The sequence below is a fragment of the Chanodichthys erythropterus genome, chromosome 9, assembly GCF_024489055.1.
Source record: "Chanodichthys erythropterus isolate Z2021 chromosome 9, ASM2448905v1, whole genome shotgun sequence".
Taxonomy (NCBI): domain Eukaryota; kingdom Metazoa; phylum Chordata; class Actinopteri; order Cypriniformes; family Xenocyprididae; genus Chanodichthys; species Chanodichthys erythropterus.
In genome coordinates this window covers 37,593,260-37,620,067 of record NC_090229.1, presented here as the reverse complement: position 1 = coordinate 37,620,067, position 26,808 = coordinate 37,593,260, and the positions used below count along the sequence as shown (strand labels likewise).

The 26,808-nt window shown below is 34.5% G+C and overlaps 1 protein-coding gene and 1 long non-coding RNA gene across 4 annotated transcripts in view; one reads left to right on the top strand and one right to left on the bottom strand.

Annotated features, from left to right (window-relative positions):
* Positions 1-24,921, bottom strand: part of nr2c2 (nuclear receptor subfamily 2, group C, member 2) — a 33,506-nt gene extending 8,585 nt beyond the window's left edge. For 2 of the 3 annotated variants that reach the window (XM_067395522.1, XM_067395523.1), the window contains exons 1-12: positions 21,922-24,921; positions 17,776-17,900; positions 14,699-14,800; positions 14,417-14,614; positions 10,056-10,161; positions 7,128-7,307; positions 6,377-6,524; positions 4,452-4,539; positions 3,942-4,072; positions 3,095-3,269; positions 989-1,110; positions 753-892 (exon numbers count right to left, since the gene is read on the bottom strand). In XM_067395522.1, the coding sequence (XP_067251623.1) occupies positions 753-892; positions 989-1,110; positions 3,095-3,269; positions 3,942-4,072; positions 4,452-4,539; positions 6,377-6,524; positions 7,128-7,307; positions 10,056-10,161; positions 14,417-14,614; positions 14,699-14,800; positions 17,776-17,835 (1,450 nt within the window). In that variant the 5' untranslated portion in view covers positions 17,836-17,900; positions 21,922-24,921. Of the gene's footprint in view, positions 1-752; positions 893-988; positions 1,111-3,094; positions 3,270-3,941; positions 4,073-4,451; positions 4,540-6,376; positions 6,525-7,127; positions 7,308-10,055; positions 10,162-12,589; positions 12,685-14,416; positions 14,615-14,698; positions 14,801-17,775; positions 17,901-21,921 lie in introns of those variants that run through there. The other variant, XM_067395524.1, reaches the window with a different exon arrangement.
* On the top strand, positions 21,380-25,624 carry LOC137027377 (uncharacterized). Its single transcript, XR_010896027.1, has 3 exons — positions 21,380-21,576; positions 24,960-25,057; positions 25,369-25,624. It is a non-coding gene; the product is annotated as an uncharacterized lncRNA (long non-coding RNA).
* The last annotated feature ends 1,184 nt before the right edge of the window (positions 25,625-26,808 follow it).

Sequence of the window (26,808 nt, the reverse complement as noted above, 5' to 3'; positions counted from 1 at the left end):
GAATATGTTGCAATATAATATAACATGCAAGCAATGTGATAATTGAATAACTTCTTCAAACATTTCTCAAGCCAACTTCAAAGTTTCTCTTTTCATCTAGTTACAAATTATAATTGCCCTGAAAAAATAGGAAAGCACAGACTGATTTACTCAAACATATTACTTGTGATCTGCATAACAAAATTGTGTTTCTCTTGATTTACGATTTCTTTGCTCTTGATTAATGTAATTCTATAAAAAAAAATTAATTATGTAGGGCGAATGTTCAAATCAAAATGATTTTGGCTGTTGACGTTACTAAAACTGCAACAAAAAATTATTTGTTTTTTACTGATTTCTATTAACTTTCTCAATAATGGAATTTTGTTCATTTTTATTTCAGCTTTAATGTTAATGAAACAAAATTTGAAATGGCTAAATTTAAAAAAAGATGTTGACTAGCTTGCACCACTAGATATTACTGTCAGCTGTTGAAGATTTCTTTTGTAAAACAGTCATCAAATATTAAATGTTAAGTTACTTATTTACTCTCGTCTTCTGAGTAACAGTAAGCCCTCCTTCTTTGATCTGATTGGTTATCTCAATCATTTAGACACTGACGAGCGCTGCTAGACCACTGAGGCAGAACATCCTAAAAATATAACTTGTTTTGTGCCTAAAACTGTTTTATTGTGTAATATCTCTAGTCTCCAGCACAAAGTTCACTCTGTAAACACTTTGGATGTCAGGCTTGATGCTTCAGTAAACCATACCGTCCTGGATACTGGACTGCAGATGATTGACGATGGCAGCGAGAATGGTGGACAGGCTCATGATCTGAGCGCACTGCGCCAGACCCAGAATAAACAACTCATTCCAGCAAGCTCGTACCAGAGCCGTGTTACACTCCTGCCTACACACACACACAGAGAGAGAAAAATGACACACTCTTCTTGAGAGATAGCACACATATAGAGTATAGAGAGAAACCCTGCAATAGAAATCTCACCCAAGAGCAAGGAATGCTGGGATAGAGCGCGCCCAGTGCATGGAGAGGAAGAGAAGGCGTGACGCAGACTCGCAGATATAATGCACATTCAGATACTCAGGCATTGGGCTTGGCATCGTCAGCTGCAGAGAGAGAATAATCAAACACACTTTATAAAATCATCTTCATTATTTAGAAATGCAAAAGTGAAATATCTGTATTTTTATCTTAGAAAATCTTAAAATAGTCATTAATCAGCTCAACCGAATTCACTTGTTCTGCATTCTCATTCGATAGTGTCAAATACTTTTAAATTGATATAATATATTGAATGGATATTATCTTTTAAGCCACCAATATTATATCCTATAGTAACCAATATCAATATTATTCAAGTGAAATATATATAAGGAATACTGAAAAATGACTATACTAACACCACACTTTATGCTAAATCCTTCTGTAACCCACATGCATTACTAAACTCAACATAAAATAGCATTCAAAACTCATAAAAAAAAAACAAAAAAAAACAATGTAGGACAAGACTTGATTTTTTTCCATCAGGTATTGACTGGATGGTGAAAAAGTGAAGTCAGATCTGAATGTGAATTGCAGTGGATTGTGATGATTAACTGTGTCCAGAAACCCACTTTTGAGGAGACTTTTTGACAAGAATGTGGATTCTACAGCACCATCACATTGTGTGACACTTCTTTATCAACCTCAACTTTATTACATTAATGCTAACCAACTAAATAAGAGTCCTGGAAGGTTTTTTGGGGGGTAGGGTGCATTATCTACAATAACAGCATAAAACAATTGCTAAATCACTTTGGTTAGCACTATCAATAGTCTGTGCCGCCTATAGGTGGTGTCAGAAGAAAAGCAAAGCTGGTCACATATTGATGAATGATTATAAAGATGTATTTTTATGAATTTTAATAATAGTTTCTGCAGGTTTTATGAAGGTAAATGTAAGGCTTTTTAAAGACCTATTTTATGTTCTCTAATTGTAAATGTCTATAGAGAAACAACATGTATTTTCTAAAGCTGGTGACATGATATAGTAAAAAAGGAGCCACTTAAGCTCAAGCACAAATAATATTCTTGAATAAAAATATGAAATTGCATTTGCATTTGTGCGTTTTTTTTTTAAATGTGCATGTTTTGTTAGGAACACAAAAATGGTGCAATGAAAAAAATCACAGATCTATTTATGGTGAAAAGATACAAGTTTGATGTGAGTAAAAACAGAAAGTCTTTATTGTCATATATTGTGCAAAATGCAATGAAATTTTTCTCTTGTTTTTCAGTGCAAATGTCTAAAGATTCTCAAATCAAGACACATTTATTGGAAATACAAAACAACATACAAAATGAAGTCTTGTTTTCTGTGAAATTGATCAAAATGAAGTGAGTTTATGATTAAAACACGAACAAATATCTGTCAGGGGGCTCTGCTTAATTCAAAGGGAAGTTTTCATAACTCATAACTTTTTCAAGCAGAAACTCACTTCATTTCGTTCAGTTTTTCAAGACTTGATTTTACATTTGCATCTCAAGTAAATGTATCTTGATTTAAAGATGTTTGTATTGAAAAACAGGACAAAAACACTGAGGAAGATTTTTTGATAAGCATGCAACATTTAATGCCATGACTTTATGACTTTAAGACTTTCTGCTCTGATTTAAAACCTTCATTTGCATAATGGTCGAATTTAGACTATTTGAGACCTGTAGAAATATACCCTGACTTTTTTTTTCTTGAATAATGTGTCAAAGATCTGGAACAGGTTTTTTTTTGTAACACTTTAATTCGATAATCCACCATAAACATTCTACTAACTATAAGCCAGTTTGCACATACATGTCAACTAGCAGTCATTAGAGTATAATATCTTAATATCTGCGAACACTTTATTTTGTTGCTCCCAACAGACCTTCAACTGCCTACAAGTAACTTTTCAACTACTAGTCAACTTATTCTACTAACCCAAACCCTAATAGTTGACTAATACTCTAAATGAGAGTTAGTTGACATGTAGTTGCAAAGTTATCGAAATCTAACCTTTTGTTAATTTTATGTTGACCGTTTGCAAGAGTGTGAGCATGCCGTGTACACACCTTAAAGCTGACGTGTGTGTCTGTAAGCAGAGGTCCCTCGACTTCTATGAGCGGTGTGATCTGATCCCTGCTGATCACCTGTATCGTAGCTCCACCCACCCCGTCCACCTCCGACAAGCTCCGCCCCTCCGCCGCCTCACTGGGGTTCAGCGCTTTAGCCAGCGTGTCAAAGGCACTGCAACACCAAACACATCACACTCAGAAACAATGACAAAAAATAATGCATTTTCACCTGGTTTTAATGGCAGCTCTGTGGTATTTTATGTCAGTCCAAAACTGTAGGAAGACAAGGAACGGCAAAGGAACTGGAGTAAGAGTGTATAAAAAAATGTAAATGTTGAAGATTAATATAGTAAAAAATCAAGGTGATAACATGTTGAATAATGTGATATGTGATAATCTAATATTTGTTAAGCGAATAAGTATATTTAGAAATAATGTTTCATGTTCTTCCAGGGAAAACAATTACTATCATTTACAATTACATAAAAAGTCCATAGGAAGACAAAAGAAGAAATTTTATAGAATGTTCAGGCTTCTCTTTTATATGCAATGAACTTGAATCTGACTTTCAATCTCCTAAAAATAATAACAGCAACAAGTATCATAAAAGCAGTCCATGTGACATATTCCTTATCTTTAGAAGCCATGCAACAGCTTTATTTAAGGAATATTCAAAAATAAGATGTTTCCATTTTCTTTTTGTTGCATGGTAAATATTTATGTGAATGTTTTTCTATCATTTTTATGTTCCATGTGGGTTTGGAACTACATGAGGGTGAGTAAACAATGACAGTGACTTATTTCTTAGTAATACCATAATGTATTGTCAGCATTATTGACACACCGTGTGATTTCACTGGGTGATTCCTCCATCTGATCGTCTGTCGTTTCTCCATTACTAAGCGAGTCGTTCAGGTTAGCTAATGACGTAACCACATTAGCCAGCGTCCCCAGATCACCCTGTCCTGACTCTGCCTGGTGAACAAATAACATCTTTTATATTTTAGTGTAAAAAACAAAACAAAACATAAAGCTACAGATCCTCTGAATGTTTATAATATGTAAAATTATAATAAAGGAAACAATTCACATCAATAAAAACCAAAGCTTCTTAACTATTTTTTTTTTTATAGTTAATGCCTATTATCATGAGATTTCATTTACTGTTTAAATGAATCTGACAAATAACAAATTTAATGACATGTGAGACACGAGTTAAAAGTTTTAATTAAAATAATGGTATTTCAAACCCAAATCTAAAACAACCTCAAAGTTTTTACAAACTCTGCTTGGACTGGACTACACAAAACACAAAAGAAAAGGCTGACAGACACAGTTATGTAGAAGTTTTTACTTTGTCAGTTGCTAATAGTAATGTGCCATCAGCCTGTATTAAGGGTTGTTGGATGTTGACAAGCATCCCAGAGTCCAACAGCCTGGACCTGCACAGAGGATTAAGTCATGATCAAAAAACATGTACTGATTTAGCAGATGCCTTAATCCAAAAGTCAATCAACTAAAACTTAAAACTACAAACCCGATTCCAAAAAAGTTGGGACACTGTACAAATTGTGAATACAAACAGAATGCAATGATGTGGAAGTTTTAAAATGTCAATATTTTATTCAGAATACAACATAGATGACATATCAAATGTTTAAACTGAGAAAATGTATCATTTTAAGGGAAAAATAAGTTGATTTTAAATTTCTTGGCATCAACACATCTCAAAAAAGTTGGGATAAGGCCATGTTTCCCACTGTGTGGCATCCCCTCTTCTTTTTATAACAGTCTGCAAACGTCTGGGGACTGAGGAGACAAGTTGCTCAAGTTTAGGAATAGGAATGTTGTCCCATTCTTGTCTAATACAGGCTTCTAGTTGCTCAACTGTCTTAGGTCTTCTTTGTTGCATCTTCCTCTTTATGATGCACCAAATGTTTTCTGTGGGTGAAAGATCTGGACTGCAGGCTGGCCATTTCAGTACCCGGATCCTTCTTCTACACAGCCATTATGTTGTACTTGATGCAGTATGTGGTCTGGCATTGTCATGTTGGAAAATGCAAGGTCTTCCCTGAAAGAGACGACGTCTGGATGGGAGCATATGTTGTTCTAGAACTTGGATATACCTTTCAGCATTGATGGTGCCTTTCCAGATGTGTAAGCTGCCCATGCCACACGCACTCATGCAACCCCATACCATCAGAGATGCAGGCTTCTGAACTGAGCGCTGATAACAACTTGATATGTCCTTGTCCTCTTTAGTCCGGATGATATGGCGTCCCAGATTTACAAAAAGATCTTCAAATTTTGATTCGTCTGACCACAGAACAGTTTTCCACTTTGCCACAGTCCATTTTAAATGAGTCTTGGCCCAGAGAAAACGCCTGCGCTTCTGGATCATGTTTAGATATGGCTTCTTTTTTGACCTATAGAGTTTTAGCCGGCAACGGTGAATGGCACGGTGGATTGTGTTCACCGACAATGTTTTCTGGAAGTATTCCTGAGCCCATGTTGTGATTTCCATTACAGTAGCATTCCTGTATGTGATGCAGTGCCGTCTAAGGGCCCGAAGATCACAGGCATCCAGTATGGTTTTCCGGCCTTGACCCTTACGCACAGAGATTGTTCCAGATTCTCTGAATCTTTGGATGATATTATGCACTGTAGATGATGATAACTTCAAACTTTTTGCAATTTTTCTCTGAGAAACTCCTTTCTGATATTTCTCCACTATTTTTGGCCGCAGCATTGGGGGAATTGGTGATCCTCTGCCCATCTTGACTTTTGAGAGACACTGCCACTCTGAGAGGCTCTTTTTATACCCAATCATGTTGCCAATTGACCTAATAAGTTCCAAATTGGTCCTCCAGCTGTTCCTTATATGTACATTTAACTTTTCCGGCCTCTTATTGCTACCTGTCCCAACTTTTTTGGAATGTGTAGCTCTCATGAAAACCAAAATGAGCCAATATTTGGCATGACATTTCAAAATGTCTCACTTTCAACATTTGATATGTAATCTATATTCTATTGTGAATAAAATATAAGTTTATGAGATTTGTAAATTATTGCATTCCTTTTTTATTCACAATTTGTATAATGTCCCAACTTTTTTGGAATCAGGTTTGTAGAATAAATAAACCTACTGTGAATGAATATGCTGTATTGAAGTACTACATTAAATCTGAATGATCTGAAGCTTTGTTTTGAAGCTAAATCTCTGGGTGTAGACACCATGTACAGCACACAGATTGTTTGCGAATGTGATTTCAGTCTCACCGTGAAGCGTCTTTCTCAGTGATAAAGGTTGGTGTTGCGATGAGGGGACTTCGCAGGTCTTTCCTGATGTAGATTTTTTCAGTGGATGCTGCGCAGTTGGCAGGTTTTTCTCTGGGAAGATCGATGGGTTTCCTCTCACTCTGTACAGCTATGGGGAGAATATATAACACATCGTCAGAAGCTTCAGGCTTCTAAATTATTTGACTGTGCAATCATGAAACATTATATCAGTGTCAGTGTTTCTGAACTCCTGAAACGCCTCCATTGTAGTCTTGAGTTTTCTTCTGGGAACGAACACATCACAATATTCCTCATTTAAATAATTCATATGCAGAATAAAGGGGTGACCAATCACAACACACTGCTCCAGCTGACCAATCAGAGCACATTGTGCTTTTCAGAAGGAGGGGCTTCATAGAGACAGGAACTAAACTAAATAATGTGTTTTGAACATTCAAGCAGCACAAAAGACTCTGAAAAGGGTGCTCTTTAAAATGTATTATTGCACCACAATGGTCATCATTTATTTCTACATGATAATAACATGCTCGAAAAACCTCCAAGAATTGGGAAGTACTATGTTTGTTTGTGGGAAGGCTGTGTAGTATCATAGCCATCACATTATTGTTTAGCCAGTTCTGAGAGCGGATCTCTCAGATGAGCTCCAGCACAATTTTGATGGTTAAAATGTTCAAGCTTTGTGCTCTCAGGCACATGATCATGTGGTCTGAATTGGTTTTTAAACACTCACATTCCATCTTCATGCCCATCTCCAAACATTTCCTGAGACGGCAGAACTGGCAGCGGTTGCGATGGTGTTTGTTGACCACACAGTCCTGGTTACTGCGGCAGCTGTATGTCAGACTCTTGCGCACACTTCGCTTGAAGAAGCCCTTACAACCTTCACAGCTGACTGCCCCATAATGCCTCCCTTCAAACACACAAACCCACACAGAGATGAGAGAGACGTATGCATGAAGGTTTGGAGCATCATGGCAAAGCGACTGGAGAAGGGTTGTATAGAAAAGATATATATATAGTAAAGAATTAAGATCATAACTTGTTGGATAAGGTGATAATGTGTTATTTTTAAATATACACTACCGCTCAAAAGTTTGGGATTGGTGAGATTTTTTAATGTCTTTAAAAGAAGTTTTGTCTGCATTTACTTAATTAAAAATACAGTAAAATCAGTAATATTGTGAAAAATTATTACAATTTAAATTAACTGTTTTCTATTTGAAAATATTTGTAAATGTAATTTATTCCTGTGATCAAAGCTGAATTTTCTGCATCATTACTCCAGTCTTCAGTGTCACATGATCCTTCAGAAATCATTCTGATATGATGATTTGATGCTCAAGAAACATTTATTGTGCACAGATGTACAAAATATTTGTGCACAATATTTTTTTTTCAGGATTCTTTGATGAATAGAAAGTTCAAAAGAACAGCGTTTATTTAAAATATAATCTTTTGTTACATTATAAATGTCTTTACTGTCACTTTTGATTGATTTAATGCATCCTTGCTGAAAATATTAATTTCTTTAATTTCTTCTCAAAAAAATAAAAATAAAAATTCTTACTGACCCCAAACTTTTGAACGGTAGTGTATATTGTTACATTTTACATTTTATTGTTATTAAAAGCTTTGTATTTCAGATAAATGCTGTTCTTTTGAACTTTCTATTTATCAAGGAATCCTGACAACTGTTTTCAACATTGATAATAATAATAAATGTTTATTGAGCAGCAAATCAGCATATTAGAATGATTTCTGAAGGATCATGTGACACTGAAGACTGGATTAATGATGCTGAAAATTCAGCTTTTCCAACACAGAAATAAATTACATTTTATATTATATTCCAATAGAAAACAGTTATTTTAAACTGTAATAATATTTCACAATATTACTGTATTTTAAATTAAATAAATGCAATCTTGGTGAGCAGACAAAACTTGCAGAAACAAAAGAATTACTATAATTTAGAATTTCACAAATCTTTTGAAGCTTGTTTCCGCCACTAAATAAAAAACTAAAAAAGGTAATTGCGAATTTCTCTCACAATTCTGACTTTTTTCCTCATAATTGCGAGATTTAAACAATTGCAAGTTTTTAAATCACACAATTCTGACTTTATAACTCGCAATTGCAAGTTTATATCTTGCAATTATGAGAAAAAAAAGTTGGAATTGCAAGTTATAAAGTCCGAATTGCGGATCCCATAGCCAACCAAACCAATACATAATACAATCACCAACTCACATGTAAAAACTTTCTTAGTTATAGTCAAATCAATCAGTAAACTAGAAGATCCAGGTGAACAAAAGCACCTGAAGCAGAGCACACTGTAAAAAATGACTTTATGGTGAAGTACTACAGAAAAAAAAAAAACAAATGTAATTTTTATATGAAAAAGTTAGTTCAGGCAAGAATAAAAAAAAAAACTAAGTAAATTCTATATTAGTACTCAATTTATGCTTGTAGAAATTAAAGAGTAAATATCAAAATTATAAAATTAAGTGAAACTACTCAACTTTTCTGATACTGGTGTTCTCATCATGCACTGGGCCTTTGCTGTTTTCCAGCTGTTTTTACACTGTTTTATCATTGCTTTTGTGGTTATGTTTAGTAACTTGCCATTTTGTGATATTTGGAGTTCATTTTCTACTCAAAATGCAACATTCACACTCAAAAACGATCCATCGAAAGTTACGTCATTGCGTATTGTGTACCAAGTACTGAGGTCTGCCGCGTTACTTCTAATACGTAGATATCTATTGTATCATTTACTTATATATGTTTTTAAGTAAAGCATACACTTTAAAAGCATGGTTTAATTCAGTGTTATATTGTTTGAGTAAAATGAATTGCAAAAGAAACTTAAGCAAAGTAGAAATTACTCAACTTTTTACAGGCCAAGTTAAAATTACTTATTTTACTTTGTTTATTCAACTTATCTTAGCTAAGTAGACTTACTTTAATTCCATATTTGAAATTAACTTTAAAAAATATGTGTGCAAAAACTTGCAAGAGAAAATTAAGTAAATTTTACTTAATTTTCTTTTACAGTGTAGGGTTTCTAACTCCTTTTTCCCTGGTCCCAGACTCCCTTAAAGTTTGATTAAAACAACAATGATTCCTTGTTTTGCCACTAAATCATCAGCAATGCACACTAGGTATTGCCATGTAGTGACCAACAAAACCTCCTTCAGTTTTCACATCACCTTTAGAGGCGTGATGTAAATCTTTATTGTCTTACACCTGAAATCAGACATCTGAGAGCATGTATGATCAAGGACAGTTTACTAGGTCTCACAAACAATGTATGAACCTCACATACTTGCCCAATCCAATGATTAGCTCTTTCTCTGAAACACTCTTTGCAGCGGCACGAAAACTTGCAAATACAACATTGTTTCTCGGTATAAAGTGAAATTGTTAGCAGAACTGGTCTGGGCCGCGTTTCCCAAAAGCATCGTTACTGTTAAGTAGATAACAGAAATGATTGGCATCCATGGTCTCTACAATTAATCTAGGCTTGCAATGCAGTGAAATGCAAATTCAGCATCAGACGGTCTGAGTCAGAATCAGACCAATATGATAAACCTCTTTCATATGTAGTGTTGTGAATGTAATGCACTGGTAGTGTTCACACTGAATGTGTTTGTACCTGAGGCTTTATCTCCACACACCACGCAGTATTCTATAGGCTGGGCTCGGCTCATGTCTGCCCCTTTACCCAGAAGCCTCTCCACTGACACTGCATCTGTCACAAACTACAAGAAAAGGCAGAAGGATTACTTACTTGGCATTCAGGGTTAGGATTTTTACAGCACAATTACAGACCCACAGATCAACCCTGGGCACAGATGATGACGATGATGAGTTAAAAAATGAACAAGAAACCTTTGTCATCAAGTACAGATTGTACTCTATTTCCATGTGAGAATAATGGAATAATACGGAAAATATATAATGTGACAAAAAACGGTCACAGATTTTAATTCAGTCATGAATAACATTGACTTTTGCTTTGTGTTCATGACAAATCACTGGATTATCCAAACAGCAGTCATTAGCACATGATTATTTAATATATGAACAATTTTCACAACAGTTAGCTCTGATCCTCTAATTTGTTCAGGCAAGCAGCATCCCAATAAAGCAGATGATTTTAACATTTGCATCTTCACTGCGACTGGCACTTTTCCCAGTGTTATAAACCAGTGTCTGTGAGCGGTGTGGTGTGGAGTCATGTGATTTTTGCCTGCGGTGAGGAGCAGACTCTGAGAAAATCAAAGCGTTTTTTCTCTCGCATAAAGTGGAGTGAATACAGACTGCTTTGAGCAGGGAAATACAGTGGATATAAAAAGTCTACACACCCGGGTATACTGGTACACCTGGTATATATATTTTTGGCAAGGAACCTTCTGGTGTCTGCTAGAAAAGCTGAAGATGTGAAAGATGAAGCTGAAACCTTTCAGCATGACAATGATGCAAAACACATCTAAATCAACAAAAGAAAGGCTTCAGCAAGGAAAGATGAACGTTTTGGAACGGCCCAGATCTAAATCTTATAGAAGATGCACAAGAGATTAGATAACTATCCGATCGTGAAAAGATCTGCCCTCCGAAACGCATTCGAGACGGATTTAAATCTGATCACTCAAACCAGGAGTTGGTCTGGGACGCAATCCAGACAAAACTAAACAAGTCTAAATGCATCTGGTTGTTGAAATTACATATGCAAATTTTGCAATTGTCTTTTGCAATATACAATTTCCTCCCAAAAATGCTAATAAATAAACATGTAAATAAGCTAAATAACGTTATAATCAGATATGACAGTGCAGATGAGCATCTCTTCAGCAAACTGCCGCATATGAAATTGAAAGTCGCAGACGCTCAAAACATCTTCATTAAAAGTAACAAGGCTAAATGATCTTACCAGTGCTGATGTCGTGCTCTCTCCTATTGTCTTTAATTTTGAAATGAGCTGATGATCAAAAAAATGCAGCTTATATATCTTGCTTTCTTGTTTTGGTAAATCAGACAGCTATCTGATCAGTAAAAACACATGAAGTGAACAGGTATAAACAGGCCCCAAGTATTAGCTCATGGGGTGAACACTTATGCAGTTATTATTCAAAGTGGGATTTTTTTTTTTCTCTCTGAAATGTTTCACTTTGGTTTTCAGTGGCATTGCATAGGTTGCCATTTTTTATATTAAACATGCATTTATCTTTGCTTTATTATTTACATCACAAAAAAACTTTTTAACAGGGGTGTGTGTAGACTTTTTTATATCCACTGTAGTTCGTTTCAGTCTGTGAGTTGCTTGATAATTAAACTTTGCTTCTTTTAAAGCTCTTTTTTTCTTCCCTGAACCATGACAAACTGTTCCAAACTGTAGAATTATATGTACCTTAAATACACACACATAACATTTTATGCATTGATGCTTGATTGGAAGTGACACACAACAAAAATATTCTGCTCACAAATGAAAATTAACCATTTTCCCTCATCTCTCATATCATGCATGCTCTCTAATGACACTGTTATATTCCAGTTAACTTTTGATAAAACTTTATTATTGATAAATTGTTTGTGGTAAAAAAGAAATAAAAAAAGAAAAAAAAGTGATATAGGCTGATATCACAATAAATATTGAAATGGTTTATGATTATTTCACTCTTTGTTTAGATTATCATAGTTTCAAACATGAAACCAGGGTGTGATTTGTTAAAAAACAGAGGGGGGATTTTTGAAAGAGAATGTCATCATTGAAATTTTAATGCAGAAATGTAGACATAAATACAGTGTAACTCATATAAAGTGAACAGTAAACATACAGAAAAAAATGGTTTAATTTAAATGAACTATATTAAAATACATGTTTAACAATTAACTTATTGACTATACATTTATTTATACAATTTTCAAGCCTTATGAGTTATTCAAATGTAGCCATCTATCCCCACAAATTTGTATTATCTTCATTCCATCTCACTATTTTACTACGCTGTTTGAAAATAAAATCTGTAACACAAGATAAAATGAAAATCTGTTTCATGAAAGAGTGATGGATGATATAGATAATCTGACCTCATGTTGAGGATGGCAATAGCTAGTAAATATGTTGAACTGCCATTTATAAACATTAGATTAAAATTATAACATAATATTAATCCAATTACTTACTGTTTCATTCTGGAAAAAAATCTTTAATGCATGTCTTAGTATGCTGGTAGGGAAACTTGCATCATCTACTGTCGGAAATGGGAAATGCATCCAGTCTGACCAGAAGTGGGGATAAAACGGGGATGAAAAATGAATGACCAGATTATCAAAATGGAGTGTCCCGCTTTGTTGGCAGATGCTATTTATAGTAACTCCGACCACCAACTGTCCGAGTGAGCCAGACAAAATTACAAAAGAAATCCCAATGATAACAGGATCAGTGGTGTGAAGAGTAAGACTAGCTAACTTTTGATGTGAGTCTGTTTTTCCAAACTCATTCTTCTCCCTTTTCCCATCACATATCAGTTTATTTTAAATAAAAATGATGAAAATATTTGAAAAGTGGAAATAAAGTGCCTAATGGGTAGAAGAGTAGGAATTAAGTATTTAAAGGATTAGTTGACTTCAGAATTAAAATTTCCTGATAATTTACTCACCCCCATGTTATCCAAGATGTTCATGTCTTTCTTTCTTCAGTCAAAAAGAAATGAAGGTTTTTGAGGAAAACATTCCAGGATTTTTCTCCATATAGTGGACTTCACTGGGGTTCAACAGGTTGAAGGTCCAAATGTCAGTTTCAGTGCAGCTTCAAAGAGCTCTACATGATCCCAGACGAGGAATAAGAGTCTTATCTAGAGAAACCATTGCTCATTTTCTAAAAAAAATAAATAAATAAATAAAATATACTTTTTAATCACAAATGCTCGTCTTGTGCTGCTCTGCGATGCACCAAAAAACTCATCTCATTTTCACCTCCAACTTCAAAATCGTCCGACATCATTGTTTGACTCTTTTTTTTTTTTGTAAAGGTTTTTTGTTTGACTTAGTTTTTGCACGTTCACTTTGTAAACACTGGATCGGTACTTCCGTCTACGTCACGAGTGACCTTTCCAACGTGATTACGTAATGCGTGGCGCATCACAGAGCAGTGCAAGATGAGCATTTGTGGTTGAAAAGTATATAATTTTTTAAATTTTTTTAGAAAATGAGTGATGGTTTCTCTAGATAAGACTCTTATTCCTCGTCTGAGATCATGTAGAGCTCTTTGAAGCTGCACTGAAACTGACATTTGGACCTTCAACCTGTTGAACCCCAGTGAAGTCCACTATATGGAGAAACATCCTGGAATGTTTTCCTCAAAAACCTTCATTTCTTTTCCACTGAAGAAAGAAAGACATGAACATCTTGGATAACATGGGGGTGAGTGAATTATCAGGAAATTTTAATTCTGAAGTCAACTAATCCTTTAATGGACAAGCAGTATCCATTTATGATTTTAATAAATATCAAATAAATAAACTGAATATGTTGTTATTATTGCACTGTTTTATAATATACTACAATACACTATTTGAACTGTATAAATAGCATTTAACAACTATTTACATTTAATGCAAAGAAAATACTGCTATTTTCACTGCATTGAGTGTAAAGAAAACCCTTTTTGTTGCTATTTACCCTTAGTATTGATAGCATCTATTATGATTTGCATTTAGTGCAAATAACCACTGCCTAAACACAAAAAAATTCCCCACGGCCAACCGCACTGTGCATATAACAATACGGCTTCTTATGATGGATTTTACTATTGAAATTCTGCGTCAAGAGCTCACCAATAAAATGTAAACAATAAAGGTATTTGGAAAGTAGCATAACCAAATGAAGATGGTGGTAAAAAACAAGTTTACAAAACTGTTTTATTGTGACCTCCGTAAAATAAAAATAAAAGAGCTGATACATAAATGTGCCCACAGTTGAAGAAACACCCATGCATTTGTGACTTCATACCTGAATTCGGCCGGGCACCAGGCTGTCAGCAGTGGCAAAGATGAGCTGTTTGGCACTAGTGCTCTCAGGTGATGCCAGGAGGACTTTGCCTGCTGAAGAGCCATCAGGTGCTGCCAGGATAAATTGCTGTTTGGGCACGGTGGAGTCCAGTGCCGTCACTATCTGAATTTTTTGTCCCGTCTGCTGCTCAGTGACTATCTGTGGGAGAGAAAGTCTGTGTGTGAATAAGCCAGTGCATTATCGATGATAAAGCGTGCATGTGTGTGTGCATTGTGTGTGAACCTGTATTCTCTGCGGGGTCGTGACGGAGGGGTCAGTGGAGATGATCTGAATGCGCTGGGGAGAGGTGCTCATCACTGAGCTGTCTGACGGAGATGACTGTACCTGCAACACACACACAGTACATTCACCTTTATCTGAGAGTCAAAGGCAGTGTGTTTCCATGGTAACCAAGTGGCCCACTTCAACAAAACAATTGGCTATATGCACGGTTACTTCCAAGATGTCATTAAGCCAGCTCGGGCGTTTCCGGTGAACTGTTAAATGTTCATTCTGTTCTGGCTGTACATCGACACAAGTGGTTGACTTTTTAATGTTGTATTCATATTTTTTGCAGTTATCACATTTGCCTAATTTGCCAATAAACAAGTTTTATAGACGAAGCTATTGGGACGTTTAAAAACGCTGTGTCTGTAATTAGACACACACACGCATTATTCCTCCAGCACTTCAAATGTTATTTTCAATGTGATGACCACAGACATTATCTGTTCATCCTTCTGAGATTGTCCCCATTGTAAAACCGAACATTTAAAAAATGTTGGAAATTCTACATTTGATAGAAAACACGTATTTAAAAATAAAAAAGACAATAATTACCACTTTAACCAGCAGGTGGCGGCAAAGTAGAATTTATTTGCGCATATATCAGCCATTTCCTCTAATCGTTTTTCACTTTGTAAATATTATAAAATAACTAAATAAATTTTGTCAATGTGAAGTATGAAATACTCACAAAATCTCATGAAAAACAATAACTTTTCTTGTGAATGAATGACACAGAAAGCGAGCGCCGCTCTAATCACAGCAGCTGTCAGTCAGCGCAGCACAAGATCAATGATTTCAGCACACTTGTAAAAACACACATTTTATTCAATGAATCAAACTAAAGTGCACAATAAATATTTAATTTTTTAAGCTTTTTTTCACATAAAAGTGTGAAAACTGATGGTCGAATTGAATTTAGCCGAGGAGGAAGTTCTAAAGAACGTTCCGTGCATATAGTCCATTGAAATATAAAACATATTTTCATATGCTTGCCGAAGTAAAGGAATTCATACAAGAAACTTTAAGCACAGATAATAAGAATAAAACCTTTTCCACTGTTGTCAGTATATGTTAAAATTAACGGCTCGAAATTTATACATTATTGGCATAACTATTAAGTATTATAACTATTATATTCAAAACTACTTCTTTGCTTGTTTCACTATTTCTTAAAGAGCCTCTATTATGCTTTTATTTCTGATATTACCTTTCAAGTAGGGTGTAAAAGCTGTTTTTGAATGTAAAAAGTCTACAAAGTCTCAAAGTGCATGACTGATGGAGTAATTTTCCCCTACAAAAAACAATTCTGAACTGCCTGGAATGAGTCGTCAGGAATTCTAGTCTAAATTCCTGTTCAAACCTACGCAGGTTTGTAACACATTTGCATAATGGTCCTTCTTTGCCCCGCCCCAAAACACTGTAGTTGTAGCTGAGGCCTAGAACAATTTAGTTTGTGTTGTCGACATGTTGAGAAGACGCTGTTTTCTGTGCTGTCAAAGCAAATTCACTTTTATGCACTTCCAAAGGATGAATTGTGGTGGTAAAACCGACGCCATCAGTACTGTTCGTATCAAGTGCTGAGGAAGATCCAGAGCTGAAATTCAGATATGCTAATGGCCATTTGGTTTAAGTTTGCTGTAAGTGGTTGACCAATCACAATCTCATCTCGGGCAATCTGACCAATCAGAGCAGAGCAATCACAACTGAATCCACACTGTTAGAAAAGAGCTGATGCTGCAATGAATATTATGAGAAAATTAAAGTGTTTTGACATCGGATGCATGTAAACCTGTTGCAGGAGACTCCAAAACAACATTAGGAACTGGTAAAATAGCATAACAGGGGCACTTTAAATCCCGCCTTGTTCTAGCCAGTACTATTATAGAGCTTTGTATTGTTAGTGCTTCTTGCGTTATTGCAGAAACAGTGTCTATGAAGAGTTTCATTCATGATTCAGGCCCCATCATAGCACAGAGACTGCACTTATCAATGCCAAATGACTTGCTCGTATCATCTTCTGCATCTTCCTTTACAGGACTATTAGATCTAAGTGCTGCAATTGACATTAGAATAATCATGAAATCTTCTTGGATAGGCTTGTGAATGTTGGCATTTGTGGACAGGCATTAGCATGGTTTAATTCCTACCTATCTAATCACAACTAGTTTGTTAGTGACGAGGAGTCACACCAAACACAGGTACGGAGTGCCACAGGGCTCTGTATTAGGTCCTATACTTTTCTCTTTGTATGTGCTTTTGAGAAGGAAATTTTTAATTGATCCTAACATCAATTTTTTCTTGCAGGATTAACATTTATATGCTTTTGAAAACTAAATGTCCCCAACACTTGGGCCAAAGTTAGTGTGCGTTGAAATAACAGATACAGATGGACAAGACTAGACGGCTGTCTTAATATATAAACCTCATGACTTGAGCAACAAGCTGAAGTAATCAAGAAATCCAGATGTGCTTTTACCTAGTAACAGAGGAGGGTTTGCTGAATTACACAAATGAAGAACCAACCATATTAGAAAAAAATTATGTTCATGTATATTATTCTACATGAACTGATGTACTCTTTTTATCAGGGGGATTCTCTCTGAAATTGGCTATGATTAAAGCATATTCAAAGGCATTGTCTGGAGTCTGTCTGGTTATTGCTGTGCAGAAGGTTAGTGGAACACTAGAGACCGTATTCCTACGTATATATTTATTCCTAAATATATGATTTTAGTCACACTCATCTTAAGGATATAGATGTGACAATTTCAACTTTACATGGTACACAAATTGAGTCAGTTCTTATAAATATTTAGGTATATGGTTAGATGAAAAATTTGCATTTAATGTCCATATTGATAATTTGCTGAAGAAGCTTAAACCAAACCTCTATTGTTTAAAAAATTGCTTTCCCTATGAGGCTCGAAAGAAGCTTGTTGAGAGTACTTTTTTTAAGTTTAGACATTGTTTTAGTAAAGAATAGATCTAATAAATTCACGTTTCATCTTGTACCTTTCTCTCGCATCACTCACCTCTGAAACCTGCTCAGTGGTCAATATCTGCTGAGCCAGCACCTCCATATTGGTTGTCATGGTGATGTGAGGTCATTAGAAGTGTCTGATTGGACCAGCTCTGCCTCTGTCAACAACACCTCCACCTATAAGCCAATCAAATATAGATTATGAAGCATAGCCAATATGTTTTGAAAGCACAATATAATATTACATTGCAACACCTGAAAATAGACAGACAGCAAATCTGCAGATTTGAAAGATTTTATAGGTGGTTTGATCTTGACAGGAAAAAAAACTTTACTCAAATAGTTCACATCTTTAATTCGATCACAGATATGCTCATTGCCCCACTCTTTCAGAAAATATTTTGGCACTTCTTTGCAATAAAGTATTATTTTTTAACATTTAGTTACCATAAGTTGCTGAATCATGAATTTTCAAAGAAAAATAACATTTTACAATATTATTATTAATCTTGGTTGATGTTAATTTATAAATATTAATTCAAGTTAATTTCAAGTTAGTTTCTGAATGCATTAATGTATGTTAATGTATAAAAAGTTTAACTGTTAATGATGTTAGTGTGGATGTATAAATTAACAACATCCAATATTAAGAAAAATTGCTGCTGTAAATATATTGTTCAGTGTTAGTTCATTTTAACTACAGTGTTAACTAATGTTTACATTTACAACCATATTGCAAAGTGTTATAGATATTTTTATGTAGCTTCCATCCATGTTCTTTATTAATTGCAGATTAATCTTATTGTCTTCATATATGCACACAGGCTACTTCTAAATATAGAATTTACTACAGAATATATGATTCTTAGTCTTCATCCCCCAAATTGGTTCTTCTAGGATTCTATATGACAATAAAAAAACTAAAAATGAGGCGACAAACAGCATGGCAAATTGACTTAAATGTAATTAAAGTCGGCATGTAATGAAGTTGTGCTAGACTTTTCTTCCCTGTTGTGCCGCATATCTGAGTGATATTCTCGAACAAGGACAAATGTAGGGCAGGACTTAATTTTGTCTGTGGGGAATTGATTGGATAGTTGTGGTTTGCTATTGGTGGATTTCATGTGAGTGACAAGTTGCCCCGCCACCAAAATGTATGACTTCATAAAGGTTTTTATTTTTCTAAAAAAAAACTATTTAACAATTACCTGATATTTCTAGGTTTTCCATGCAATTTTACATTCCTATGACATTATCTTTTTCCCAGTATTCCTTATTTGTGAATCAAATTGTACACTTACTATATGTGAATATTTGGTGGTATGCAATACATTTTAAAATATTGCGTTTTATTCTATTGTTAATCAACTGATGTACTAATTACAACATTGTTACTATTAATTTATACTTATTTTATGTCATCAAAAAATAATTGCATATATTTGAAGCTGTAAGTTCTGCTGTAAGTCATTTATTGATACCATCCATATAAAAAAATAGATTCGAGTCACAGAACTCAGATGATGCAGTATAAACTTTTATTGCTTGGCTGGTATACAATAAGATTATTAAAAATAACCTTGTGAATCCAGTATATTAGTTTCCTCAGTGGCTCCTAAAGCAAAAGAGACGACTTTTTAAGACTTCAATTTAACTTTGACCACAACAATTCTTTTATCTTACAATTTTTACTTTTTTCTTGTAAGTTTAACTCACAATTCTGACTTTTTACTTGCAAGTTTAAATGATTCACTCACAATTCGGACATTTTCCTTGCAATTTTACATGATTCACTCACAATTCTGACGTTTTTCTTGCAGTTTTAAATGATCGACTCGCAATTCTGACATTTTTTCTTGTAAGTTTAAATGATCGACTCACAATTCTGACATTTTTTCTTGCAATTTAAAATGATTAACTCACAATTCTGACTTTTTTCTTGCAATTTTAAATGATTGACTCGCAATTCTAACTTTTTTCTTGCAATTTAAAATGATTAACTCACAATTCTGACTTTTTTCTTGCTATTTTAAATGATCGACTCACAATTCTGTCTTTTTTTCTTGCAGTTTTAAAAGATTAACACACAATTCTGACTTTTTTCTTGCGATTTTAAATGATCGGCTCACAATTCTGACTTTTTTCTTGCAATTTTAAATGATCGGCTCACAATTCGGACATTTTCCTTGCAATTTTACATGATTCACTCACAATTCTGACATTTTTCTTGCAATTTTAAATGATCGACTTGCAATTCTAACTTTTTTCTTGTAAGTTTAAATGATTAACTCACAATTATGACTTTTTTCTTGCAATTTTAAATGATCGACTCACAATTCTGTCTTTTTTTCTTGCAATTTTAAATGATCAACCCACAATTCTGACTTTTTTCTTGCAATTTTAAAAGATTAACACACAATTCTGACATTTTTCTTGCAATTTAAAATGATTAACTCACAATTATGACTTTTTTCTTGCAATTTTAAATGATCGACTCACAATTCTGTCTTTTTTTCTTGCAATTTTAAATGATCAACCCACAATTCTGACTTTTTTCTTGCAATTTTAAAAGATTAACACACAATTCTGACATTTTTTCTTGCAATTTAAAATGATCGGCTCACAATTCTGACTTTTTTCTTGCAATTTTAAATGATCGGCTCACAATTCGGACATTTTCCTTGCAATTTTACATGATTCACTCACAATTCTGACGTTTTTCTTGCAATTTTAAATGATCGACTTGCAATTCTAACTTTTTTCTTGTAAGTTTAAATGATTAACTCACAATTATGACTTTTTTCTTGCAATTTTAAATGATCGACTCACAATTCTGTCTTTTTTTCTTGCAATTTTAAATGATCAACCCACAATTCTGACTTTTTTCTTGCAATTTTAAAAGATTAACACACAATTCTGACATTTTTCTTGCAATTTAAAATGATTAACTCACAATTCTGACTTTTTTCTTGCAATTTTAAATGATCGACTCACAATTCTGTCTTTTTTTCTTGCAATTTTAAAAGATTAACACACAATTCTGACTTTTTTCTTGCGATTTTAAATGATAGAATCGCAATCCTGACTTTTTTTCTTGCAATTTTAAATGATTGACTCACAATTCTGACTTTTTTCTTGCAATTTTAAATGATCAACTCACAATTCTGACTTTTTTTCTTGCAATTTTAAATGATTAACTCACAATTCTGACTTTTTTCTTGCAATTTTAAATGATTAACTCTCAATTCAGGCTTTTTGTCAAATTGTCAAATAAAAAGTCACAATTAACGTTTCCTTTATTATATTTTATACAACTCATCATTTTCTTTTATTACATGCACTGTCATTTCCTACTTTTTCTAGAAACCATGTTATATTGGGAATGTTGGATGACAAAAAAGCTTTTTCAGTAATGCATTGTTAATTCTGGGTAAATTCTTTATCCATTAATTTAAATGAAGACAAAACCTTAATTCTTTGTATTTAAAAGAGATTTTTGTAGATATTTCCATCATATTTTTTATTTATTTGTGTGCCTTTCTTTACAGTTTTATTCTTTTACACTTATAATTTTTAATAAATGTATATTTTGTTAATAAAAGTGCCCTACCGCCTCATAGCGGAAGTCGTGTTCAAAACACGGAACAAAATGGAGACTCTGGCACAAGGCCAAGAAAAAACACAACACGAAGGCTTTGTGAAACGTCCCTTAAAAATAATTAAACCTGAAAACATTCGTTATTCCTCATGGCAGCAATATTCAGGTCAAGTCAGACGACAGCTCGAAAGTATCGACTAAAATGAACGAACATTAAGGCGCAATCCTCCCACTGAAGGACCCGCGGTGGCAAAGGTAAAAGGGTCGAGTTCATATGTTAGCTCTCAGGCTAACCAGCTAATACTTTAAACATCTGCCAATTCATAAACCACATCAAAATTACAGATTGAATTATATTTATACACAGCATTTGCTGTAGGATAGAGTGGAATATGCCTGGCTATCTAAGCATACTATGCTCGGTTGGGCTTTTTTCGTTAAATAACACACTTGCTCGAGTGTTGACAGCTCGGATGAGGACTGAGAGCAGCTCAGGCCTGTTTCTCTTCATCCACACATCAAGCTGCACAAATGATTTATTTTTCACGCCAACGTTTTGACCAACCACTGTGCAACATGCAGAAATGAAAAGCTGCTTACCTGTGATATGAACGCACGCGTGTTTTTTGATCTCGGGTTTATTGCACATTATTTGTTATTGTTTTACTCCAGTGAAAGGTCATAGTTCGTGACCCCGTTTGCCAGCGTGCTAGAGTTTTTCTTCCTCTCGGGCTCGTTCACGGTTGCGCGGACACGAGCGTCTGGAGCTAGGCGCCGCTGACGTCATGGTGTCTGTCTTCAGCACGAGCGCGGATTGGCAGCCTGTTTTGGACACTTTATTTTTTATTTCCCATAGTTTTGACGAACATGTGGAAATATTTTCTTTATAATCCCGAGTTAACCGTGGGATTGTTTCTCTTTTAATGCGTCTAGTAAAAAAACAAACCTGACCTATTTCTTTATGCCTACACAAAAGGAATAAATTATTCAGAATAACATTGAATCTTATGTATAGAAAGCACAGTCTATTTCCTGTTTTGTGTCAAATTTCTCATTCAAAATGTCGATCATAATTTAGCATCTAAAACACAATTTTTAACTGATATCAAGAAAGAATAATAGCTATAATGAGAGGTAATAATGCTGCTTTATAAAATAAATCTTATATGGTTATTCTATAACTGACTACATTTCTATCTTAAAAAATAAATATATTTCAGACAAGCAGTGGAAAGTGGTGAATATTATAAAAATTTAATAATTTCTACAACACTAGTCATGCAACATGAATAAGGGCTTAAAGCGATAGTTCACCCAAAAATGAAATTTAGTCACTGTTCCAAACCTCTATGAATTTATTTTCTTCTGCTGAACACACAAAAGAAGACATTTTGAAGAATGTTGAGGACGAAAGGTTGAAGACAAAGTTTTTTGTTTTTTACATTTTCATTAAAATATATGAACTTTTTTATATTAACTTACTATAAATAAAAAAATAGTGCTGAAAAAACATTGCTGCTGTTAAAGGGTTAGTTCACCCAAAATCATGTCGTTCCACACCTGTAAGACCTTCGTTCACCTTCAGAACACAAATGAAGATAATTTTGATGAAATCCGAGAAGTATATGACTCGTCCATTGACAGCAATTTACAGGATTAGTTCACTTTCAAATAAATTTTCCCCCATATCATCCAAAATGTTAATGTCTTTCTTTCTTCAGTTGGAAAAAAAAAAAAAGGAAATTAAGGGTTTTGATGAAAACATTCCAGGATTATTCTCCTTATAGTGGACTTTAATGACCTCCAGACGATTGAAGGTCAAAATTAGTTTCAGTGCAGAAAAATAAAAATGTATATGATTTATAAACACAAATGATTGTCTTGCAAGTGCTTCCAGACTGCCCTCCATATTCTTCAAAAAGCTTGCGCTGTATGTCCTACACCTTCCCTATTCAACTTACGGAAAAAACAGAACTGGCGCCATGTTCGTTCCGTAAATTGAATATGCTCAGAATATGCAGGCAGAGTGATGTTTGACCAAGGCGGAGCAGGAGGGATGAGAAAACCCAGTGGAGCCATAAGGGCGATGCACCCAGATGGAGCCGAGGGAGAGTGGAGTGATGGGATCGACGGCTGGAGGCAAAACCAAAGGATCCTCTTGACTGGGCGACGCTGGAGACCAGAAGACCCGAGGCAAATCCACACAATAGAGGCATCAGAGGAGGAGCCAAGGGGTTGAAGGAAACCAGCGGAGGAGGGGCTGAATGATAGTATGACGACTTCCGCTTCAGAGAAACCCGGAAATGTGAAAAGGGTCTATTGCGACTTCCCAACTCATAAATATACGAACTTTAGGAGGACTTGAACTCATCACTGTAAAAATGATATTTGCTGCTTGTAAAATTTACTTTAAAAGAAGCTAAAGCAACATAACCGCTGAACATTTTGTCACTACTTAATTGTGTTCTATCTACTTATATATGTAAAACTTTACAGTTTACTTAAAATGTTAGTTCACCCAAAATGAAATTTCTATCATTAATTACTCACCCTCATGTCGTTCTACGCCTGTAAAACTTTCGTTCATCTTCAGAACAAAAAAAATTAAGATATTTTTGATGAAATCCGATGGCTCAGTGAGGCCTGCATTGACAGCAATCTCAATGAACTCTCAAGGTCCATAAAGCTACTAAAGACATATTTAAATCAGTTCATGTGAGTACAGTGGTTCAACCTTAATATTATAAAGTGACGACAATATTTTTGTGCGCCAAAACTTTTCAACAATATCTAGTGATGTGTGATTTCAAAACACTGCTTCATGAAGCTTTGAAGCTTTATGAATATTTTGTTTTGAATCAGCGGTTCGGAGCTTGTATCAAACTGCCAAAGTCACGTGAACTATTGAAATTTCAAACTAACAAATTTCAAACTTCGTTGACATAATGAAGCCTCATTTGTTGAAATCACGTGACTCCAAACCACTGATTTGAAAAAGATCTATGTTCTGAAGATCAATGAAGGTCTTACGGGTGTGGAACGACATGAGGGAGAGTAATAAATGACATTATTTTCATTTTTGGGTGAACTAACCCTTTAATCCATTTGTTTTGGGACTACCTGAATCGTTTTTGTTAACTCAAACTGGGCAGTGGATTTTTAGTTTATTCATTTCATATGGATGGATCAGGAGAGTAAATGCTGAAATGATGTGTTATTTCATATGTTTTTGAGTACAGGGAAAGTGTTTAATGCTCAGTGATGTTTGACCTTTAAAAAGTTTCTTTTATGATGATGTTTTTGAGATTATCAGGTTTTTGTGGTGGAGTTTGGGTTGTGGGTGTCTGAATGTTGCTCCACTAATGTAAGTGCAGTGGCAAGCCACTCGTTTATTGCAAGCTCTTTAAAAAATAAACATTTTTCAAAGTGGTAATAAAACAACGATTACTGGAGTACGATTTACAAGAAAATATATCTACTATCTCAGTCTTTCTACTTCTAAATTTCATGTTTAATTCATTGTGTTAGCTACATGTTCTTTGTAATTATTTGTAAAATTGACTAGCAATTTCTGAGTGAAAATTGTTTTTACAGCAATTTTTTTTTTCAGTGTAGAATAAATGTTTATATTTTGATAGGTTTGATTTTAGTGCACCAGTTGCTGGAGATATCCATCTTGAGGGACACCTCATAGACTGTGATGACGCGTTTTAATGGTCATCAATATCCTGCAAAGGTTTTTATATTTTCATTTTTTTTAAAAACGTATGTACATTTATAACAATATGCTTAGTATTATATTATCTTTGCATGAAATTACATAAAATCTAGTTAATGCTGCTGTGAGGGTGTTTCTAATACAGCAGCAATGGGAGTGAAGGTAAAAATGCCATCTTTCTCTCTTCTGACTGCCCTCATCAATCGCTCTTTATTTTTTTCCTCTTTTTGAAAGTTATTTAAACACTATAGTGTAGTTTTTCTTTTGCTATTTGAGCAAATGGAAACAAAAAAATATATTTAATGTATTCTCTCATTTCACCGCTATAGAATTTTACCCAACTATGATGACTTCCGCTTCTGAGAAACCCGGAAATGTGAAAAGGGTCCATACTCTTATTGCACCACGAGGAACGAGGAGTGAGGAATCTTCCAGAGGAGTGAGGATCACAGTAGAAATAAACATGCATAAATAATTGTAATGTATCTTTTATCTTTGAAGTTTAAATAAAGCATACATGTTACTTTAACAGGGCATAGTGCTTTATTATCTTTTCCTTCCCTATTGTGACGTTTATCCGAGTGAAACACTTGTGGAACAAGAACAAATGTAGGGCGGGGCTTGATTTTGTCTGTGTGGAATTGATTGGATGGTTGTGCTATTGGTGGATCTCATGTGAGTGACAGGTTGCCCCGCCCTCGTCATCAGAGAAGAGAAGACACTGTAAGACGGAAGGGGTCTGATTCAAGATTACTAGGAGCATGAATTAAAAAATTATGTGCACAAATAAATAATTTTATACCATGGGCTGTCTGAATACTCGATTCTGATTGGCTGGAAGGTGTGCATAAAACCTGTTTAATATTAATATTAATGCTCTGCTTTCATTGAAACACATATCACTTGCAAACAGATATTGGAGATCACGCTGTTCACACACAGAAACATTCAGGAGCACAGAAACCTATCAGCACTGCCCCATGAGTATTATTAATAAAAAGCTTCGCTACTGAATTATATTTCTCAGCAATGACATTGCTGTTTTTGAAGTAATTAAACTCACAGCTTCATTGTTTGTAGAGAGAGAGATGCTGCACAGATTCCTTCGATTTCCCCCTCCATATTTTTCTTCATCCTTATTTTCTTTCCTCTCAGATGGGATGAGCTAGGATGTGAATAAGGGAGTAAGGAAAGAAAATAAGGATGCAGTGTAATCCTCTGGTGCGCTTTGGTCACTTTTGACTGGAAACATGTACTCTTTGTTTTGTTTTTTTCATGGGAATGACATGATATTTGTTGACATGTGGCACTTGCTCTGTGAAAACACACACAAATAGTGGACCTGATTCAAAAAAGGTTAAATTATCCTAGAAAAAAAAAATAGTGTCACTCGTACTACTCCTTTCCTCAAAAATTATAACCATATAAATTAATGGGGAGTTTTTATAAACATTAAAATACAGAGAATTTGTTGTGGTACAATCTATAGATCAGCTGTGATGCAGGAAAAAAAGTGCAAAAGATCAATGAAGGGGTTAATTAAATAACTTTAAATATTATAGAAAGTATCATTTTAATTAATTGTATTGCATTATAAAAATTGAGGAAATGCAAAATGCATCATAATGCAAAATAAAAAATACATGATTTTACTGAGAGAAAAAAGTTACATTTGAGGTGTTTGATCAGAAAAAAACTACTTTTTTTTTTTTTTTTTTACTTCATGGGAATGATATGACAACTTGTGCACTTGCTATGTGAACACACAC